The sequence below is a fragment of the Aptenodytes patagonicus genome, chromosome 6 (assembly GCF_965638725.1).
Source record: "Aptenodytes patagonicus chromosome 6, bAptPat1.pri.cur, whole genome shotgun sequence".
In the NCBI taxonomy this organism is placed as follows: Eukaryota; Metazoa; Chordata; class Aves; order Sphenisciformes; family Spheniscidae; genus Aptenodytes; species Aptenodytes patagonicus.
Window position 1 is genome coordinate 39,336,364 of NC_134954.1, and position 20,560 is coordinate 39,356,923.

At 38.9% G+C, this 20,560-nt stretch overlaps 1 protein-coding gene across 4 annotated transcripts in view; it reads right to left on the reverse strand.

Annotated features, from left to right (window-relative positions):
* Positions 1-597: 597 nt before the first annotated feature.
* TFPI (tissue factor pathway inhibitor) overlaps positions 598-20,560 on the reverse strand; it is a 45,803-nt gene continuing 25,840 nt past the window's right edge. For 3 of the 4 annotated variants that reach the window (XM_076342182.1, XM_076342180.1, XM_076342181.1), the window contains 6 exons: positions 17,306-17,344; positions 13,955-14,131; positions 12,279-12,374; positions 11,707-11,799; positions 1,256-1,438; positions 598-884 (listed from right to left, as the gene is read on the reverse strand). In XM_076342182.1, the coding sequence (XP_076198297.1) occupies positions 772-884; positions 1,256-1,438; positions 11,707-11,799; positions 12,279-12,374; positions 13,955-14,131; positions 17,306-17,344 (701 nt within the window). In that variant the 3' untranslated portion in view covers positions 598-771. Of the gene's footprint in view, positions 885-1,255; positions 1,439-10,637; positions 11,028-11,706; positions 11,800-12,278; positions 12,375-13,954; positions 14,132-17,305; positions 17,345-20,560 lie in introns of those variants that run through there. The other variant, XM_076342183.1, reaches the window with a different exon arrangement.

Genomic DNA, 20,560 nt, shown 5'->3' on the forward strand with positions numbered 1-20,560 from the left:
GTTATCTCTAAAGCAACTGTATTTATTTCTATGAAAGGAATTAGTTCTGGGTTTTTTGTAAAAATTTAATATGTATTTCTGGAAATTATTAACTTGTTAGCCATGAGTCTAGTTCAGTAACAAGGATAAAAGTCAATGATCCCAGCAAATATATTTTTAAAACTTAGCAAATATCTGTCACATTGCTTCACACATTTACAACTTTAACATTCTCTTCATGGTTTTTGGTGGGTTAATTCTGATCTCACGTTCATTTTACAGTAGTGTAACTATATGCACTTTGATGGAGTTAAATCTAGCTTGCATAACCTAAAATAAATCTGGTTAAAACAAACCCAGTGTCTATTTCCTCTTTATAACTATAGACTTGTCTTTTCATCTATGATTGAAACAATCATGCTTGACAAGTGATTACTCTTTGACAAGCATTATGCTTTCTTTAGCACAAAAATAGATTTCAAAAAAGAATAATGGGGTAATAAAGTAGATTTGAATCTTGTCTACTTTTCAATCATTATGAGTTATATACCCACACAGTCTGTTCTGTCCTGTTTCAGCTCTGACAATTATATACAATCAAGCTACAATTTAAGAGCCTTTATCAAAGTAAAAGGTAATGTTTATTAACATGAATGAGGAATACATAATAAGAATATAAGCAGCTTAATAACATGTAATCAAATAATCAGTACAGTAAATATATTTAAAGGGTGTACACTAAAGGCTTTCATTCACAGGTGAATAGTAGTTTACTTCACATTTCCATAAAAATCAAAGTTGTATTCTTTCAGGGATGATTTCTTCGCCCAGAGCCTTTACTGACTGTTTCTTTCTTTTCTTCTTGATTTTTATTAATCTTCTCTCGCCTTTTTTTTTATTGAATCCTAAAGGTAAAATGAAGAAAGTAAGATTAGATGCTGTATGACTATCACATCCAAGATTATCAGAAATAAGAGACAAGTGCTGTTTTCAAGAAATATTCTTAGAAAAAGAAAAAAGAACATTGTCTTACCTAAAGTCTTCATATGCCTGACCAATGCCAAGTTGTCTTATTTCTGTTCTTCCACACCATATTTTACTGTGCATCTTTCTCTCTCTAGCTCTGTCTCTCTTCTGATTTCCATTTTCACTTTTCTAAGACTTTCAACTATTACCTTTTATCAGGCCAATACTGACTACCAAAAGTTACAAGAATGTTTCAGCCTGCATAGTATTTACCTCTTACGATAGTCTGTGGCAGTATCACTTCCCATACCTTTCTTGCAGATCCTCAAACATGACTTTCTGGAGGTGAAGTTATTTTCATTCCCACCACAACCACTGTAGCTAAATGGGCGACATCTTCCAGTTGAGTAGTTGTAGAAAAATCTTAACTCTTTGGCTCTACAGAGTCCTCTGTCCACAGGGGTCATGCACAAAGAAGGGATAGGGGGTGGTTCTAGAAATACAAGAAAAACAAGGTTAGAGACAACACTGCAGTCTACCAGTTTTCTGTTATATTGATATTATAGATGAGATTTGAAGCACACAGAACTTTGAAATTTATATGAAATTTACTGGCAAATTTAATTCTGCCCTCCTGAAAATCAAGGATACTTTACATAAACATCTGTCTTTTTATGATTACAAAAAAATACCACAGCAAATGTTATTCCCTCTTTGAATTCCAAAAGCCAGCAAAAGCTTACCTGGAAGCAAGGTTTGTTTCCTATATATTAGTGATAAAATTGCCATTTCTGTGATAGGAGATAGTATTCAAATTCAATTAGAAAAGTTTCAAGTGAAGCATTTGTAGAAAGTGAAGCAAAATAAATTAAACCTGGACAGCTTTAAAAACATGGTAAATACTTATGATAATTAATGAAGTGAATTTTCCTAATTGCTGCTAGACATTCTGAAATCAAATAGAAGGTAAAAGCACCCAGCATTTCCAATGTAAGATTCAATACCTTAATATTGGGTTTGTGGTATGAATACAGAAAGCTTGACCTAAGTAATAGAAGTTGGTCTATTGGAAAACACTGAGCAATTATCAAGAAATAGCTTGTAACTCGTAGAATAACAAAGGATTGCACGTGAAGAATAAGTGCACAAAGTGACTGAGATGCTGGTGCTTTAGTGCTGCTGTTAGATTTTTGCCATTCCAAGGAGTAGGCTGACGGTTTGTTTCTTCAGTGTCGCTGCAAGTGAGAGTATGAGAACTGAAACACCGGAAGATGAGCCTGAGGTATCCAAAGTACCCGGGCACTGGAACAAGTTCAAGAAGCAAATCCGTGCCAGAATTCCCAAACCTGGAGGAACTCCATCATCTATCACCCTGGAGTGACTCATATACAAAATCAGAACTGACACAATTGCTGCACAGGATGCAAGAAACCGAATGGCAGCCATTATATCATCAGTTATGAGGGACCCAAAGGAGCATCCTTTTCCTTCAAGAAGTAGCAGAATTGAGATAGCTGAGATCTGAATGCATAAATAGAAATGTGAAACTAGCCAGATGGCCTTCTTGAAGTTACCCAATATATGAAGGCCCAATATGCCGACCGGACCCATCCCACAGGGAAGTCTGCTGCCTCCCTAGGGCCCGGGTCAGAGGCATCACTAGGAAACTCCCTGGTCTGGTACAGCCTTCCGACTACTACCTGCTGTAGGTTATACAGGCTGGCAGTGATGAGGTTGCAGAGAGAAGTCCTGCAGTGATCAAAAGGGACTTCAGGGCACTGGGGCGACTGGTTGAAGGGTCAGGAGCACAGGTAGTGTTTTCCTCAATCCCTACAGTGGCAGGGAAGAATACTGAAAGGAACAGGAAAACACACCGGATCAACACGTGGCTCAGGGGCTGGTGCCATCAGAGGAATTTTGGCTTTTTTGATCATGGGGAGGTTTACACGGCACTGGGCCTGCTGGCGACAGATGGAGTTCAGCTGTCTCACAGGGGGAAAAGGATCATCGCTCATGAATTGGTGGTGCTCATCGAGAGGGCTTTAAACTAGGTTCGAAGGGGGAAGGGGATAAAACCAGGCCCACTAGAGATGAGCCTAGGGGTGGCATGCCGATGCTGGGGGCGAAATCGATAGCCCAGCTCAAGTGCATCTACACCAAAGCACGCAGCATGGGTGGCAAGCAGGAGGAGCTGGAAGCCATTGTGCAGCGGGATAGATATGACTTAGTTGCTGTCACAGAAACATGGTGGGGTGACTCTCATGATTGGAGTGCTGCAATGGATGGCTATAGACTCTTCAGAAGGGACAGGCGAGGAAGGACAGGTGGTGGGGTGGCTCTGTATGTTAGGGAGTGTTTTGATTGTCTAGATCTCAACGATTGTGATGATGATACGGTTGAGTGTTTATGGGTAAGGATGAGGGGGAAGGCCAACGAGGCAGATATCCTGCTGGGAGTCTGTTATAGACCACCCAACCAGGATGAAGGGGAGGATGAAGCGTTCTACAAGTGGCTGGCAGAAGTCTCTCAATCGCTAGCCCTTGTTCTCGTGGGGGACTTCAACTTCCCGGACATCTGCTGGAAATACAACACGGCAGAGAGGAAGCAGTCTAGGAGGTTCCTGGAGTGTGTGGAAGACAACTTCCTGACACAGCTGGTAACTGAGCCTACCAGGGGAGGTGCCTCGCTCGACCTGCTGTTTACTAACAGAGAAGGACTGGTGGGAGATGTGGTGGTCGGAGGCCGTCTTGGGCTTAGCGACCATGAAATGGTAGAATTCTCGATTCTTGGTGAAGTAAGGAGGGGGGCCAGCAAAACCACAACCATGGACTTCCGGAGGGCGGACTTTGGCCTGTTCAGGACGTTGGTTGAGAGAGTCCCTTGGGAGACGGTCCTGAAGGGCAAAGGGGTCCAGGAAGGCTGGACGATCTTCAAGAAGGAAGTCTTAAAGGCGCAGGAGCAGGCTGTCCCCATACGCTGTAAGAAGAACGGGCGGGGAAGACGACCGGCCTGGCTGAACGGGGAGCTTTTGCTGGGACTCAGGAAAAAAAGGAGAGTTTACCGCTTGTGGAAGAAGGGGCAGGCGACTCAAGAAGAGTACAGGGATCTCGTTGGGTCGTGCAGAGAGGAAATGAGAAAGGCAAAAGCCCAGCTAGAACGCAATCTGGCCGCTGTCGTTAGAGACAACAAAAAATGTTTTTACAAATATATTAATGACAAGAAGAGAGCCAAGGAGAATCTCCATCCTTTATTGGATGCAGGGGGGAACATTGTCACTGAGGATGAGGAGAAGGCTGAGGTACTCAATGCCTTCTTTGCCTCAGTCTTTAACAGGCAGACCAGTTATCCTCAGGGTACTCAGCCCCCTGAGCTGGAAGACAGGGACGGTGAGCAGGATGAACCCCCCGTAATCCAAGAGGAAGCAGTCAACGACCTGCTACGCCACCTGGATGCTCACAAGTCTATGGGGCTGGATGGGATCCACCCGAGAGTGCTGAGGGAGCTGGCGGAGGTGCTCGCCAAGCCGCTCTCCATCATCTATCAGCAGTCCTGGTTAATGGGGGAGGTCCCGGACGACTGGAGGCTTGCCAATGTGACGCCCATCTACAAGAAGGGCTGGAAGGAGGATCCGGGGAACTACAGGCCTGTCAGCCTGACCTCGGTGCTGGGGAAGATTATGGAGCGGTTCATCTTGAGGGCGCTCACAAGGCATGAGCGGGACAACCAGGGGATCCGGCCTAGCCAGCACGGATTCATGAAAGGCAGGTCCTGCTTGACCAACCTGATCTCCTTCTATGACCAGGTGACCCGCCTAGTGGATGAGGGAAAGGCTGTGGATGTGGTCTACCTGGACTTCAGTAAGGCCTTTGACACCGTCTCCCACAGCATTCTCCTAGAGAAGCTGGCGGCTCACGGCTTAGACAGGTGTACTCTGCGCTGGGTCAAAAACTGGCTGGACGGCCGGGCCCAGAGAGTTGTGGTGAATGGAGTTCAATCCAGTTGGCGGCCGGTCACAAGTGGTGTTCCCCAGGGCTCAGTTTTGGGGCCGGTCTTGTTCAATATCTTTATCGATGATCTGGATGAGGGGATCGAGTGCACCCTCAGTAAGTTTGCAGACGACACCAAGTTGGGCGGGAGTGTTGATCTGCTCGAGGGTTGGAAGGCTCTGCAGAGGGACCTGGACAGGCTGGATCGATGGGCCGAGGCCAACTGTATGAGGTTCAACAAGGCCAAGTGCCAGGTCCCGTGCTTCGGCCACAGCAACCCCATGCAGCGCTACAGGCCTGGGGAAGAGTGGCTGGAAAGCTGCCTTTTGGAAAAGGACCTGGGGGTGTTGGTTGACAGCCGGCTGACCATGAGCCGGCAGTGTGCCCAGGCAGCCAAGAAGGCCAATGGCATCCTGGCCTGTATCAGAACTAGTGTGGCCAGCAGGAGTAGGGAAGTGATCGTGCCCCTGTACTCGGCACTGGTGAGGCCGCACCTCGAATACTGTGTTCAGTTTTGGGCCCCTCACTACAAGAAGGACGTCGAGGTGCTGGGGCGCGTCCAGAGAAGGGCAACGAAGCTGGTGAGGGGTCTGGAGAACAAGTCTTCTGTGGAGCGGCTGAGGGAACTGGGGTTGTTTAGCCTGGAGAAAAGGAGGCTGAGGGGAGACCTCATCGCTCTCTACAACTACCTGAAAGGAGGTTGTAGCGAGGTGGGTGTCGGTCTCTTCTCCCAAGTAACTAGCGATAGGACGAGAGGAAATGGCCTCAAGTTGCACCAGGGGAGCTTTAGATTGGACACGAGGAAAAATGTCTTTACTGAAAGAGTGGTTAAACATTGGAACAGGCTGCCCAGGGAAGTGGTGGATTCCCTATCCCTGGAGGTATTTAAAAGACGTGTAGATGCGGCGCTTAGGGAGATGGTTTAGTGAGCATGGTGTGTTGGGTCAACGGTTGGACTCGATGATCTTAGAGGTCTTTTCCAACCTTAGTGATTAATGATTCTGTGATTACAAAGCCAGGTAGAAGTGGTTCAGGTGAAAAACCAAGTAAAAAATTTAGGGAATAATTTGGGTTTCAACAGAGCTGAAGACACCCTGTTGTCACACAAGTGGGAAGCAGATGAGTTGCTGAAAGCAAGAAGTTATGAATTAACTTGGGCAATTCAAGAGGCCAACAAGAAAATATCCAAAAAGAATATGCTACATCTTACTTGTCTTACACATATTACACCTGCTGAAAAAGGTTCATCTGCCAAGTAAACAGCTGAACTGGCATGGTGAAAAAGTATGAAAAATTGCTGGGAAAGAAATAGAATGGTGATTTATGAAAAGCTGACAGCAAAATGAAATTAATATATTTGAAGCTGTGTTAGCAACATCATACTATTCAAAAAGAATCCTGAAATGCAAAAACTGAGCCATGAGTAGGTTTTTCAAAATAGATTAAGTTAGTTTCAGGTTATAAAATGAGCACTACTTAATTTCTTTTATAACTGTGACATTATTGTAAGAGTAAGGTTCACTGTGGATCCAGAGTAAGAGCCCACAACGTGATACAATTTATATTAAATCTACTATTTTATTTATAATGAAGATGGTACTTTAATTAATGCAATGCTTTTGGTACTGCTCTAACTGAGAACTCTTGTGCCTAGAACTAATTTCATCTCCCTCTAGCTGGAGAGGATGTTAGCTTTCAAAGCATATGTTCAGCAACATTAAAAAAAAAGCTTACCTATTTTAACCTGATAATTTCTGAACCTAAAAAGAACAAAGCAGAAAGGCTTGCCAGTGATGAAAGGGCCAAACAGCATAGGTTTGTTAATTATATAACAGAATTTAAATATATACTTTGTAATGTAAGTTACTTATCTGGTATGTAGAATTTTCCGGAGAGACTCCAGAGTCCCCTCACGAAGGAGTTCTCACAACGACTGTAAGCTTTAGGGGAGCCATGGAGCCATTGATGTGGTTACTGGTGAATAAGGACTACCTATGTACGTATAATGCAACCGGCACAGCTGCATCCAAATGCTATTCAGAATCACTCTTGTACTCTTTCTCAAAATTATGTTGTTCTTTGTCTAGATCATTGCTAGATAAATGCCCCAGATACCAAACACTATTCCTGTTCATCTTCAAAATATCTGCATATTCTTTACACTCACAGAAGGAACCAACCCATGAAGAAAACCTCTTAATTTTGCCATATAACAGACATTTTTTTTCAACAAAACAGTGTATTAAAATAAAAGTGAAATGACTTATCATAATTTCCTGTCTGCTAAGGATCATAAAAATTATGAATTGATTTTAATATACTGATCACTAAAAGACCTGTTAACTTTAAGTTACTGTAAACATAAAATATGTACTGTATCATGCCCAGCCCAACATCTCTATTGGCAGGACAATCTATAGGCCTGTGAGCCAATATGTTAACGCAGTCACAGGGAGCATTAGATCCAGGTAAGTTTTCTCTGTTCAGCCCCAGCTTCTAATGCTGTACTTACTGTAACATCATATACATAAGTTTAGATATTATGCCTGTTCTTGAGTTTCTCTCTTAAACGTTTTGGCTTTACAACCTTATTTTTCTGAGTTGTTGAAATGTTTTATCTCCTGCTTTTTCTATGAAGGAAAAAAGAAAAAGAAAGACGCAAATCCCACAACCCACAAAACTACACAGAGAGGAAGGGGTACACACTGAAACAGTAAAAAATTAGCAATAAATGTCCCACTATCAGAATTATTTTCCCCTAATCTAGTCATTACAGGTCTATGAATTACAGATATCAACTTTATTGAGAGACTACTTGAGACAGAAATGCTGTTTTTAACTCCACTTTTTTCTCAATTTAGATTACATGTTAGCAATTTCCCTTCACAGTGCAAGTAACATTACTCATTACATTACATAACTCATTACACGTTAACATCAAGTGGATCATATGAACCTAAAAATTAATAAATGTCATTAAATGCTTCCTAACTTTTTTATACATGCAACTACATGGCCCATCCTATGGCCTTTGATGCAATTTCTACAGAGATCAACCAGTTATTTACATTGACAGCAACAGGCCTTAAGACTCTGGCTTCACCCTTGTGTTCGTGCTTATTCTGTTTATCCAAAATATCTGATTTAAACAGGTTTTAAGTATCCAATAGCAAGCTCATAAACTTGGATTTGCTATGTATATTATTTGCCAAAAATATGTGACATAAGTCAGGTCATGAACAGGTATGGGAAAAAAGAATTTACAGTTCATACAGGTAAAAGACAAATGAAAGCTTCCAAACTGAGTTAGTCAAATATTTCCAGGTGTAAAGGTTTCTTCTGGAAAATGCTGATACAATGAAATACAAAATTCTGTTCCTCAGAAACATTCCAATTCCATCAAAAACTTTTGAAGGAAATTAGACCTTGGAACCCATCTAAAGTGGAGCTTGGGAACTGGAACTCCCACCACTAGATCTGCAAGAGCTTCTCAACTGGGTTTCAGGCTTTACAACAGCAAAATACAGTGTAGATCTTTGTTATCTTATCTTTCTGTTACTTCTTTTTCTTGATGATGATGTTGGGACTGATTTTGTTTTGGTGAGAGAATAAGACCCAAAACTGCAATATTTGATATTTTATTTCTGAAAAAATAGGCAAACTAATTATATGAAATAAGCAGTACATAAAAAAGGCTATTGTTCTTACCTATAAAGAGATTATTGTATCTTACCCTTCACTGCTACCTAAACAATCTTTAAATGTATATGGTTTAAGATTTAATTCTTATAATACAGCATTTTCTTGAATCCCAGACACCCCCCTCTGTGGTGTGAACAGATGACGTGATCATACTTCAGAATCTCTGAAACATGCATATTCAGATATAGACTCATATTTATCAAAAATAATCCCAACTCTGCATTGCAACAATAATCATTATCCCTCAGGCTTAGCTGGGATTGTGTGACAATGAACTCTTAATTGATGACAGTACAAAAGAAGTTTGAAATGATTGTGGTGAGCCGGATGAAAAACAATGCTTACTGCAGTCTCTTTCGCTAGACACAGGTGAGTGACATTCATGAAGCTACAGATTTATTGCCAGATTTTTTATATATGCAGACTTCAGTATCTCATTTCTGGTTGCAGCAAAGATAAAATAAGAGTATTTTAAGTATTTAAAATAAGAGTATTTTAAGTAGGCAAGCTATTACAAAAATGATGAGTCATCTGCACTTGATAGTACCCTATAGGTATAAATGGGTGCAGATCCATTATAGCGAATAGGACCGTCAATTTACATCAGCAAAAGATATGGCCCTGACTTTGAGAAGTAGTAACAGGAACTGCCTCTGTGTGCCATTCCATATTTGCTGAGTTGAAAATTGACTTTTGATCCTGCATCCCACTTAGATCTCACAAATAAAATGTGGAGTGTAGCACTCGTAATTTCCTAACATAGATCGCTTCATATAATCTAAAAATGAAAGGTTTGATTCTTGGCTTCACTTTCTCTTAACTTTCCCAGAATAAAAGTTATTTTAGATCTTCCAGCAGAGTAAGACCAGAACAATCTTCACACTCTGCAGAAAATTCATTGCCGAGAGATAGAGTTAGAAGTTTCATGTTTATATGCCAAAAAAAAAAAAAAAAGTTTTGTTTGGCCACACAAGAGTTTAATTTTCTGAAGCTCAAGAACTTTATTGGAAATCTATTAATTTGATATCATTACAGAGTTATACATACCACCAATAATATGTATTTTTTCTTGAAATCAAGATGAAATAGCATTTCAATTGTGAGGTAAGGTATTCCACAAGAGGCAACTCCTTGCAACATTTTTTTTTAATGGTGGTCATGTATTTAAAAAAAAGAAGATACATAGCCATGCCAATACACATGCAAAATAGATGTTACAGTGGCAGACCAGCTACTTTGCCTGTGCTTGAGAAGATGGGCATAAGCCACTCCATCCCAAACAGTCCATCCTGACCTCATATGTGCACAGCCAAATTCTTGTCCCTCATTGAGGGCCATGGGGAGTCACAGCACGTGTTTGTGTGAGATGGCTCTACCTTGCAACTTCAGTTTATACCTCTACCTCTAGTAATAGCAGGAATGGAAGCTATGTTCTCCACATCTCTGGAGAAATCAGCTGTCAGTTTTGGCCCTACCGTTTCCTCCCCCTGTAGTGGGATTGCACAAAGCACAAGATTTTAGCCCATTCCAGCAGCCTGAAAGGTACAGGCTGATAAACAGAATGGCAGCAGGTGGCTGCATGGGGCAGGCTAGTGCAAGACAGACAAAGGCTGTATAGTAGGGAAGAACCTGTGTGGTCTTCAGACTTTCCACTGAAACACACTGGTCCTTCCAAGGTCACGTTTCTTACCTGACCTATCCAGCTACACTGACTCCACCCCCCCTTGTTCCCCGACCCTTTCTTCCACTGACTTTTGAGTCTTCTCTCTTCCCCTCACCTTTCCCTCCCAAAGTCTGCTTTACCAGAAAATTCACTACTGCTGACACAACCAAGAACCCTTCAGTTTCCTCTGAGAAAACATAGTGAATCATGCCCCTTTGCTTGTATAGATTAGTTGTTTTGGGGATTCATATGATGAGTAAAAACCTTCAGGGAACGTGTATGCTCTTATGTCCCTAAACTTATTACCAGGCCTTAAATCATTCAAATATTTTTCAGTGAAATAAGTTGCCAAAAGCTTCACTGTTTTATATTCAGTCATTTTAATAACAGAGTGCAATGATGCTTTGTATGTGGTAAACAAACAATCCAACTATCACAGAAACTTACCTCAACCCAACAGTGCATGTGGATCACAGTGCAGGCAAAAAAAAAAGAATACAACACACATTCAAGCTTTATTAGACATATCATTCTAAGCAAAGAGCACAGGAATGTTATCCTACATGCCCATTATCTTAGAGATCATATTAAACACAAAAACCTTAATGAATTTGTAAGCCATCACTCAATCCCCAAAAATACAAGTAAGCGTAAATGCAAAAAAACCAACAGAAATACTTGGTAAGAACGCTCAGGCTTTTTCCAACTGTTTCTTGTTTCCTCTTGCATAACTGTGGATCATAAAAATGACATGCCTCAAATTCAATCACCCTGTACAGTGTGAGCAAGTATCAGCAATCTATAGTGGACAGCCTCCAGCTGTAGAAACTGTTAAAACCTAGCCCTCTACAGTAAAGGTCCAAAGTCTCATCTGCGTTGTAATACATAGTGCAAAAATACCTTGAAGCGGACACAAAATTAATTCACACTCACTTTGATTATACTCAAACCAAGAACTGAGGTTATTATGGCCTTAGTGAAAATAAAAATTTATTATGATAAATATATTGTGCCATATTCCAAAGTCCAGATATGGTCCTTTTTTAACAGGTAAAAGGAGCTTTAAATCAGCTGCCAATTAGATCCCCACAAAAATATTAATTTTGACTAAAAGAACTCTGCATCACTGCTTTTGGTCTTTAAATTTTTGTATTTATCAGACCTTCAGGAAGCACGCGCTTTCAGAAGAGTACAAGATGTGGTCAGTCTTCCACTTTCTGATATTTATGGAAGATCTGTAAGTAGCAATATATTTCTTTGCTTTGACTTTCTCTGCTTATCAAAACTTTTGACATAGATAGAAGCCCATTCTTTAGTCTCAGATATGTTGGAAAATGGGTGGAAATGGAAAAGCAATCCAGAGCACATATAAAAGACTGAGAGCTAAGAACTGCAAAAGTGAATTCTTACCAAAAAAAATGGGAAACTGGTTGCGCTCCTTCTTTGGGGAACTACTGTTCAGAGTGTTGGACTTCTCATTTGGAGCAGTTGGCAACAAATTGACTAAAAGGAAAAAAAGGTGAAACAGTAAGTGACAGGTTATCTAGACATAGCAAAGCTCTGAAAATAAGCTATGATTGGTACCCATTTGCCTTGCTCCATACCAGTATTAATACCACTAAAGGGCAGCATTTCTTTAAGTCCCAAAGGCACAGGAAGCTGATGTGCTGAGGCAACTTTGGGATGGATTCCTTTTTCTTCTTTAATTTTAATGATGTAAGATTTAAATCAAACATGGTTTGGTAAGGTTATTTTTATATTACTAGCAGACATTCTAACCTTTGCAATTATAAGCCTTTTTCAAAATATGTATTACTGACAACAAAATGGCTATGAAGCTAGTTTTGATGTTACTGAATTCACTGTGCTTATGTATTTCAACTAACATACATACCTTCAAATAAATGGGAAAATGAGTGGACGAGCCAAGGAGTGTCTGCCTTAAAAAAGGGTAACTATAAACAGCAAATGCAAATTCTTACCAAAAATCCCAGGAAACTGGTTGGGTTCTTCCTCTGGGGAACTACTGTTCCCAGTGTTAGGATGCTCTTCGGCTGGAACAATTGGCAATAAATTTGCTAAAAGAAAAATGAAATGAAAACAATGAGGAAAAAACCACAAAAACCAATTGGTATCAGTGATTCAATATCACTAAGGTAAAAAATTTGATCTATTTAAACTGTGGCAATGGCCCCTAATCCTCTCTTTCTTCTTGGGTATTCATACAAATTTACATGGAGGTGTTATTTCAGATTAAAGTCAGGGGAAAAAAAGCATTCTGCAACTTTTAGTCCAGAAGGTAAAAGTGGAATCAGAGCCCAGGAAGAAATGCTTCAGCAAAGGTAGGGGAAAAGCACACGGCTCTATATGTGTATCTTTAGAAAAAATCTTATAAAGAACCATAGTAAGCCTTTCCTTTTCTAAATGTGAATAAGCTCAAGTTCCCCTTGCCAAAATGACAGATTATGAAACAGTCCTGGAAAAAGGCCCACTAGAGGCAAGCAAGACAAAAGGGTCTAGAGGCTCTGGGTGGGAAAATGTATTCGTCCTATGAATAAAATGAAGTACTTTGTGAAGGGGAGAGGAGTTATGAAGGTTACGAGATTCTGATATAGAACAATTCATAGGAACTAGTAGGATGAGGAAGTGGATGAATGATCTATGGTCAGTCTGAATGGCTGTTTTGTAGCTTAAGCTGCACAGCCAAATCTTTCAGAAGTGAAGGACAGGCTTCCCATGATTCTTTGGTGGGAAGCTAGCAATGTACAATAAGGAAACAGTAAAACCAGAAATTCCTGCATTGGCACCTCTTTTCATTACAAGACTTGGTTTGAAAAGAGTATATTCAGATGTACAGGTTAAAAAAATATACATTAGCATTTTATGATATTACAAAGCCAAGCAGCTGGCAGATTTTAGATTACAAAAAAAGACTTATGTGGCTGTAACCAGAATAGGTCCATTTCTTCATTCCCTATCATTATAATATCTATTACTGTTAACTCTCTGCCTTCCTCAATTTAGGTACCAATATTTTTACAATATGTTTCAAACCACATTTCCCCAAATTTCTTTCCTAGAAAGTGTATTTATAAAATTTTTCCCCTAATGGCAAGTTTAATGGAGAAATGTGATGCTCTAATGCCAAGGTACGGCCAGGAAACAGTACTCATTGTGGACCAAATCCCCTCTTCGGTTGAAATTGATGTTACTTTAATTACTTCATCTGTCTGCATTGCTTCTAACATTTTGTTTCAAAGTATAGATCACACACTATTTGTTTCAACTTAGATATAATAAATAGTATGCAGATTTCTGAAAACTAATATAGTGTTCTTTCTTAGACAGATTTAATATATATTTTGCAAGGGGTTGTAGAATTAACATATATGCAGGCAACTAACTGTCATGAGAAAAGTAAAAAAGTAGGAGTCCTGTAATATTCATTAAAATGAATAGTACCTACCAGTTTTTTTAGTTTATATTTTTCATTTTTGTATTTTTATTTAAAAAAATATATAATTAATGTTAATTTCAGATATAAATTATTGCCACCTCAGGGTACCCTAAGTTGCCTTTTTTTCCATGCAAGATACCTTCAAAACACAACATTGTTTATACAAGAATAAACCTAAGAATAATGAAGACAACAACTTACAGTTGCCTTGGCAGGTAGTCTGGCATTCTTCCAAATTCTTGAAGTTGTTCTGGTTTCCTAGGCACCCACCATACTTGAATACTTCACATATCTTTGTCTCTTTGTTATAGAAATACCTGGAAAAATAGCCTCGGCAGATTCCAGGGTCTTTCTCATGAAAGCAGAAGTTGGGCTTTTCTACGAACAATGGTAAATGATGAACAGGGGTGGAGGAAGAAAAAAAAAAATCAACACACATTCCAAGACAACAATAGAACTGGAGGAAGTTTATAAAATAAACCTGTAACTTTAGACTAAAGACCAACTGTAAAATAACTGCTGCTTCATTGTACTGCTCTTGTTCCATATATAACACTGCAATACTATGCTGGAGCATCATAGGGACATTTTTATTGCTTTTTTTCCTCTTTTCAAGTAGCCAGTAAATTATACCTTGGAAAATGAGGATTAATGATTCCTTTAAGTGTCCTCCTACATTAAAGCTCTAAGAAGAAAATCAGTTTTTACTCTGAATTAAAACAAGACTTGAATCCCAGCTGGATCATTTTAGTCTAAGTACACATTCTTGTCATTTATGTAGTCATTTTAGTCAGTGTTAGTGTGAAATATACAGAAAGCAATGTTAAAATAGGAGGAAAAAGGAAATAGTTTTTAAAAAAGAACAGAAAAAAAAATCTAACAATGCCTTTTGTCTGGGACAGTCTACTGCTATAAAAGGATACAGGAAACTGAGGGACAGAGCAGCTATTCTAACTATCATTTTTCAGTCCCAGTTCCTAGTTTGCAATCAGTAACTATAATATTAACCAAGAAAAAGTTAACAAATGAATACTATATAATTTGACTGAATATCAAGGCATGATATCATGGCTTCTGGCAGAGAAGAAAACACATAGCGATACAATAATCCCCAAATGTCAATTTCTCACCATATTAAATTTTTTCTCAAAATTATATTCTTAAAAGTAAATCATGGAAACAATAATTAAATATATGTGGAAGTATTATCAAATTCTTGCTAGTAGATACTTTGAAATATGATTCTTGACTGTGCTGTCTTGCAGAGAAAAGTGTATTTAGCCATCAAATAAGACAATCATATCAGATGTGACATATAAAGGCCTTCCTTACTCGTGAAACTTAATAGAATATTGAGACTAAAACAGTGTGCAGAGGGCTGCCATTTTAATAAAAATTACTATAGAACAATTACTTTGAAGTCCCTAACATTTTTGGGGTAGATTATGGAGTTGTAAAGAAATTAATCCTATTACATCTATTTTAGCCAAGTATCTATTAAAAATCATTGCTAGAACAAGAATATTATTAAATTGAATTGATGCACATCATACATTTATATAAAACATCATAATAGCTCATAATTAGTGTTTTTCCAAGAAATAATTGTCAATATCTTGTACTTCAATTGTTATAAAGCTTCATGAACAGCAAAATGTCATTTTCAGAGATCACATATAAAAATAAACCATTAAAATGTTCTCGCATAAAGTAACAAAATCAACTATTTTAAGCACTCCTGGATAGCTTAATTTTGATTTTTCACTACAAATTGCATTCTCTGCCAGTAAGTATATGTACAGTTCAGATATTTCACATTTCTTACTATTCAAATGCAGCACCTATTGATGTTCACATAGGCCAACAAATATGAAAAGTATGGGCAAGGCATACGATATGCTTTCAGCTGAGAACGGAAATGAGACAGTTATATAGACAGGTAGCAGGCAAGAATCTACCAGAGTAGTATCTATTCCACATACCATCTATTAGGAGCTCACAGACAATGGGAGCTACAGAAACAATTCTTCCATCAAACATTGCATAATATTGTGAAATAAAAGATTATTAGATAGCTATTAACTGAGAAGGGAAGGCAGATAATAATAAGGGTATGTAAAGTAGACTACAGGATTGTGACTGATTCTTAAAACCAGCTGCTCTTCATTTAGAAAATCCTTATATTAAAATGGATCTTGCAGAAAAAGGAAATTAAGTCCAAATAAATTGAGCTCACAGCTAACTTTTATAGCCACTTTTGAAGAGAAAGGTCATGAAGGCAATATAATCCTAACTATACAAACTATTATTATACTCCTAAATGCCATGTCTTTCTCCAGACTCAATATTCAAGACTACATTACTGGAAACAATAGTAAACATGTAATGATGTTGACGATAGCCACGAGCTGAATTTGACAGGATATGTTCTGTTTTGTCATTAAAAGCAGGGAACTAGGGTCAGACCTTAAAGGAAGTAGTGCCAAACGTCTGCAGATTCTGTTGAAAATCAACTTTAGTAACTTCCATAGCATCGAATCACGATTTTTTTTACGCATTAAGAATGGAAAAGACAGTAGACAACAGGAAAACAAAACCACCATCTCAGTATGAAAATATTCCAGAATGCCATTCTGCAAAGATAAATGATTTAATTAGTCTATTTCAAAATGTGCAAATATTGGTATTTCTGTGAGGAGTTAAATGCACACCAATTCAAGAGGAAGCAAGTGGAAGGAGAGATAAGGGAAGGAGGGTAAGCAGAGAAAGAGGAGCTGACTTGCGAAGAAATTTACTCAAGTCTGTATTTGGGGAACTCTGGCTACCAGCATGGGGCCCAATCCAGATAAGTCTCTAATGTAGAAAGAGAGGGTTGGGTGGAATAAGCCTTAACAAGCTCTATTATAAGCGTCAAACTTAAATATCCTTGTTAGGAACACAGGTTACCTCAATAGACCAACACTGTTTCAGACAAGTGATTCTCAGTGCTCAAGCACTGGCTATTTAGGAAGTCCGGGTATCAGGCATTTAAATTTCTGTAAACAGTCTGCCCCTTCAGGAGGGGGAAATATGCCCCCTTGCTTAATGAGTAATTGGGGGATCTGCCCTAACCTCTGTTAGCTGCTACGCAGGCAATGCTTGAAAAGTTGTGTTTCAGAGTGATTTTTTTACTATTTTTGCTAACAGGGGAGGAAGCATTTAGTTTATTCTCAGAACACACAATAAGAATTCCACATCATGCCTAATTATATAATGCTTGAATCTCTGCAGAGGCCTTCTTTTCTCTTTACTGAAGAAAGAGAAAAAAAAAAAAAAAGTCATGCTGTGTTTATTTTGGGGAGAAGAGATTGCAGCTACTATCTTCAGTGACCACAACTGTCCTCAAAGTCTTTGAGGAATACAGAAGAAGATTGGGAATGAGAACTCATTTTAGTCTGACATTCTTGTTTTTATTAGGAGATAGCTTGGAACAATACATAAAGAATTTATCAAAAGAAGCTAAATCCCTTATCATTGTATAACAGTCTTAGATTACCATGTAAATATAATTACCTTTCTTAATTTTTGCTAACATCATCTTCTGAGGCAATTCTGCAATATAAATAAAAAGGAAAGTATTTAACAAAAGCAGACATGTCAAGTCTCACCTGTGATACCAGGGTGCCTAGCAGTGACTATGAGCAGTGAGGAGGAAGAATACAGCACCTCTTCCCCTTCTTTCTTCTCTTTATTAGAGAAGTAGCACAAAAGCTTGTTCTGGAGCACTGAAGTATCATTTCCTTTGGATGAGAAGACCTGCTATATTGGAAACTTGAGGATACGGAAAGCACTGGAATCAAATTATGCCAATATTTAATTGAGCAGAGAAATTCCTCTTCATGTTACTGGAAGCAGAATCCTGTACTATGTAATCTTACTCCTCAAAAGAGGAGTAATTCACAGACTTATTTAACCCAACTGCTGTAGCTAGTGATAGCGCTAATAGCTTTGGAGCTGATCTAGTTAGCAATAAAGACCTCTCTCATGCTATCTAATTTCCTTTGCTATGCTATGTAGTGTCTGAATAAAGTGTTCATTATGCTGTTTATGATATTAAAGCCCATTCGGCCAAGTATCTCCAACTATCTTTAGGGCAATATAGATGACAAATTTGTTTGCACTGTTCTTTTAGTGCCTGATCAGCAGTGATGAAGTTGCTATTGTCATTTTTAATGGAGGAGCCTGGGTTTTATTGTACTTGCTCAAGAAGCTGGATATCTGACTTCAACTCCACATTCCTTTTCAGCGATTGAAAACAAACCTTCTTCCCCCTCTAGGAGACTGCCTAATCATAAAACTACAAAGGAGTCCAAGGAGAGACCAGCTCAGCCAATGTGTAATAAAGGCTGAAAATTTTTCGGCAGCTGAGAGAGAGAAAAGTGGCCAAGGATAGCTTATATATTTTCTATTACAGAGAGATTTTGCAAGGCACATGAAATAGTAGCTTCTGGACTTCACCTAAGTCATCTTAATTGCATTGCTTCATAATTCTTGTTTTATACTTGTGCTTTTCTTCATGGCATTATAAAATGCTAGTTTCTCTAAAACTCTCCTTTGCCTACTGACCTTTTGCATCTGAGGGAAGGGATAGAGTGGTACAGCTAATGCTTTGCTTGAAGTTGCCTGCTGGAAAGCAAATGCAATTTTATTTTGCATTTTGCTTTGTCAGGCAACCAAACATACTATAATGAAGCAATAAATTTGCCTGACCCTGGCCATCTTACATAGCTACCACAGCCCCCCTTAAGAAGATACCAATTCCCTATAATACATGCCAAGAGAGGCAGTTCCATAGCAGAAGCATATTACGACTGCTTTCTACTGCTGATGGCTCTTCCTGCTTTAGTGGATACATGTCTTCCAGAGACCTGCTCATAAAGCCTCAGTGTAACTCATGGTCTAGACTTCTTTGAAACATGAAATGAAAGGGAATTCAAAGGGAAGTATAGATTTTAATCTGAATTTAAATCAGATGCATTAGTCTCTCATGCCATGTTTCCCAGAAGGCCTCTAAGTCATACACCTAAAGGACATCACCACAGCCTCTCTCTGACTTTGTGTGTGAGATGCAGTTGCTCTGCCCAGCTGGTGAGGGTGGGGGATACGGGAGTGCTGTGCCCTATCTCAGCTTGGAGGTACCTACTAGGCAAGACCTCAGACTGAAAACAATTCCTGCTGGAAAGTAGAGTTGCTGCTGTGTCCTTACTTGTAATGGAAGCAGTAACAGAAGATACTTGAGCCATCTGTATCCTCACCTTTTCTGTAATTTGTAATTTTAATAAGGTTGTTCCCCCTTGACTATTTATAACAATCTCTTCACAGTCCAAATTGAAAGGAATATTAGCAGTTTATTCTCCACTCATATTCCAGAGCAAGTGTTTCTAACCATCCTTTATATAGTGATACACCTTCCGTGGCTCCTATTTTAAGAGGTGCTGCTGATGGCTAATAAGCCTTTATCATTAGCTGTACTGCCCTTTGTGTGCCATAATCCTACCACAGTTTTGTTTTGTTTTTTTTTCTTCTGGAAATATGGCCTGTGTTATATTTTCAAAGTAAATCTTTCGGGTAGAAATTCTGTCATGATACATTTCATTCCATCTCTGAGACAATGCAGCTGGCATCCTTAAAAAATATTAAAGAAATGACATGCACTTTAGAGTGACACATCATTTGTTTGAACATCTTTCCAGTGCTTCCTATTAGTATGAGGCTGTGCCTTCAGCATTTAAACCCGTGACCTAAACCATGGACACTCACATCAGGCCATTTCAAAATTTCATTCAGCTGTCCCCTTCAGGCCAAAATCAGCAATCATACTTTGGCATATGATCTCTACTCTTCCGACATAGAACAGGAACAATTTATTGTGAGTTTATATAGGCCTAGAATATTTTAATCTTACTACCGTGTCAAGTGTCTTTTTGCTTCTGGTTTCAGTCAAAAAGCCAAATCCACAGCAGAGTTAATTTCTTCTTTGTAAACAAACTGTATTTCTGAGTAGATCTGCTGTGTAAATAATAGACATTAGAATTGCTGTCATGTCCAGAACCTTTTACCAGTAGGTATTTTCCCATTTTAGAAGCTTAAGTAGCCTAAGATACATATTCTCTTCCTTGAAAATTAGGACCTTTGTGCTAGTGATGACATTTGTGATTCTACTCATATCCAGTAAACAATGGAGCATACAGGCAAACTCCTCTTAAAAGCAATTTTTTCTTCCCTGAAGTCGTGAGTATTGGGCACAATAAACAAAAAATGCAGCTGATTTCTAAGAGACTTGAGTCAGAACTAGGCATCTTGAATCTGAACACTGTCTTAAGAGAGTCTTGGAGTGGCCAGCCTGCAGTTGGGCCCTCTGAACTCTCTTGTACTGACTTTAGTCAGTTCTGGGAATTACTCATTTCTGTCTTTGATGGCTTATTCATTCAAAAATTTAAAAAAGTTGTTCTGATTTAAGGAGCCTGGCAATTCACTCATGTTGGCTCATTCAAAAATTTTAAAAAGTTGTTCTGATTTAAAAAGCCTGGCAATTGACTCATGTTGGCTCATTTATTCTTGTATTTGTGCTTAATATTGGAAAATCAGACACTTTGACTATTCACATTATTTCTTTTGAATTTGTACATATACCGCATAACTTCCCTTTAGCTTATTTTTAGCAATCTTGACCTTCACATGTTTCACAGTGATAATTGTCTGAGTATCTCTCAGATTTTTCTTTATTTTTAAGCATTTTCCTATCACTCACACTGTCTTTTCAGTCTG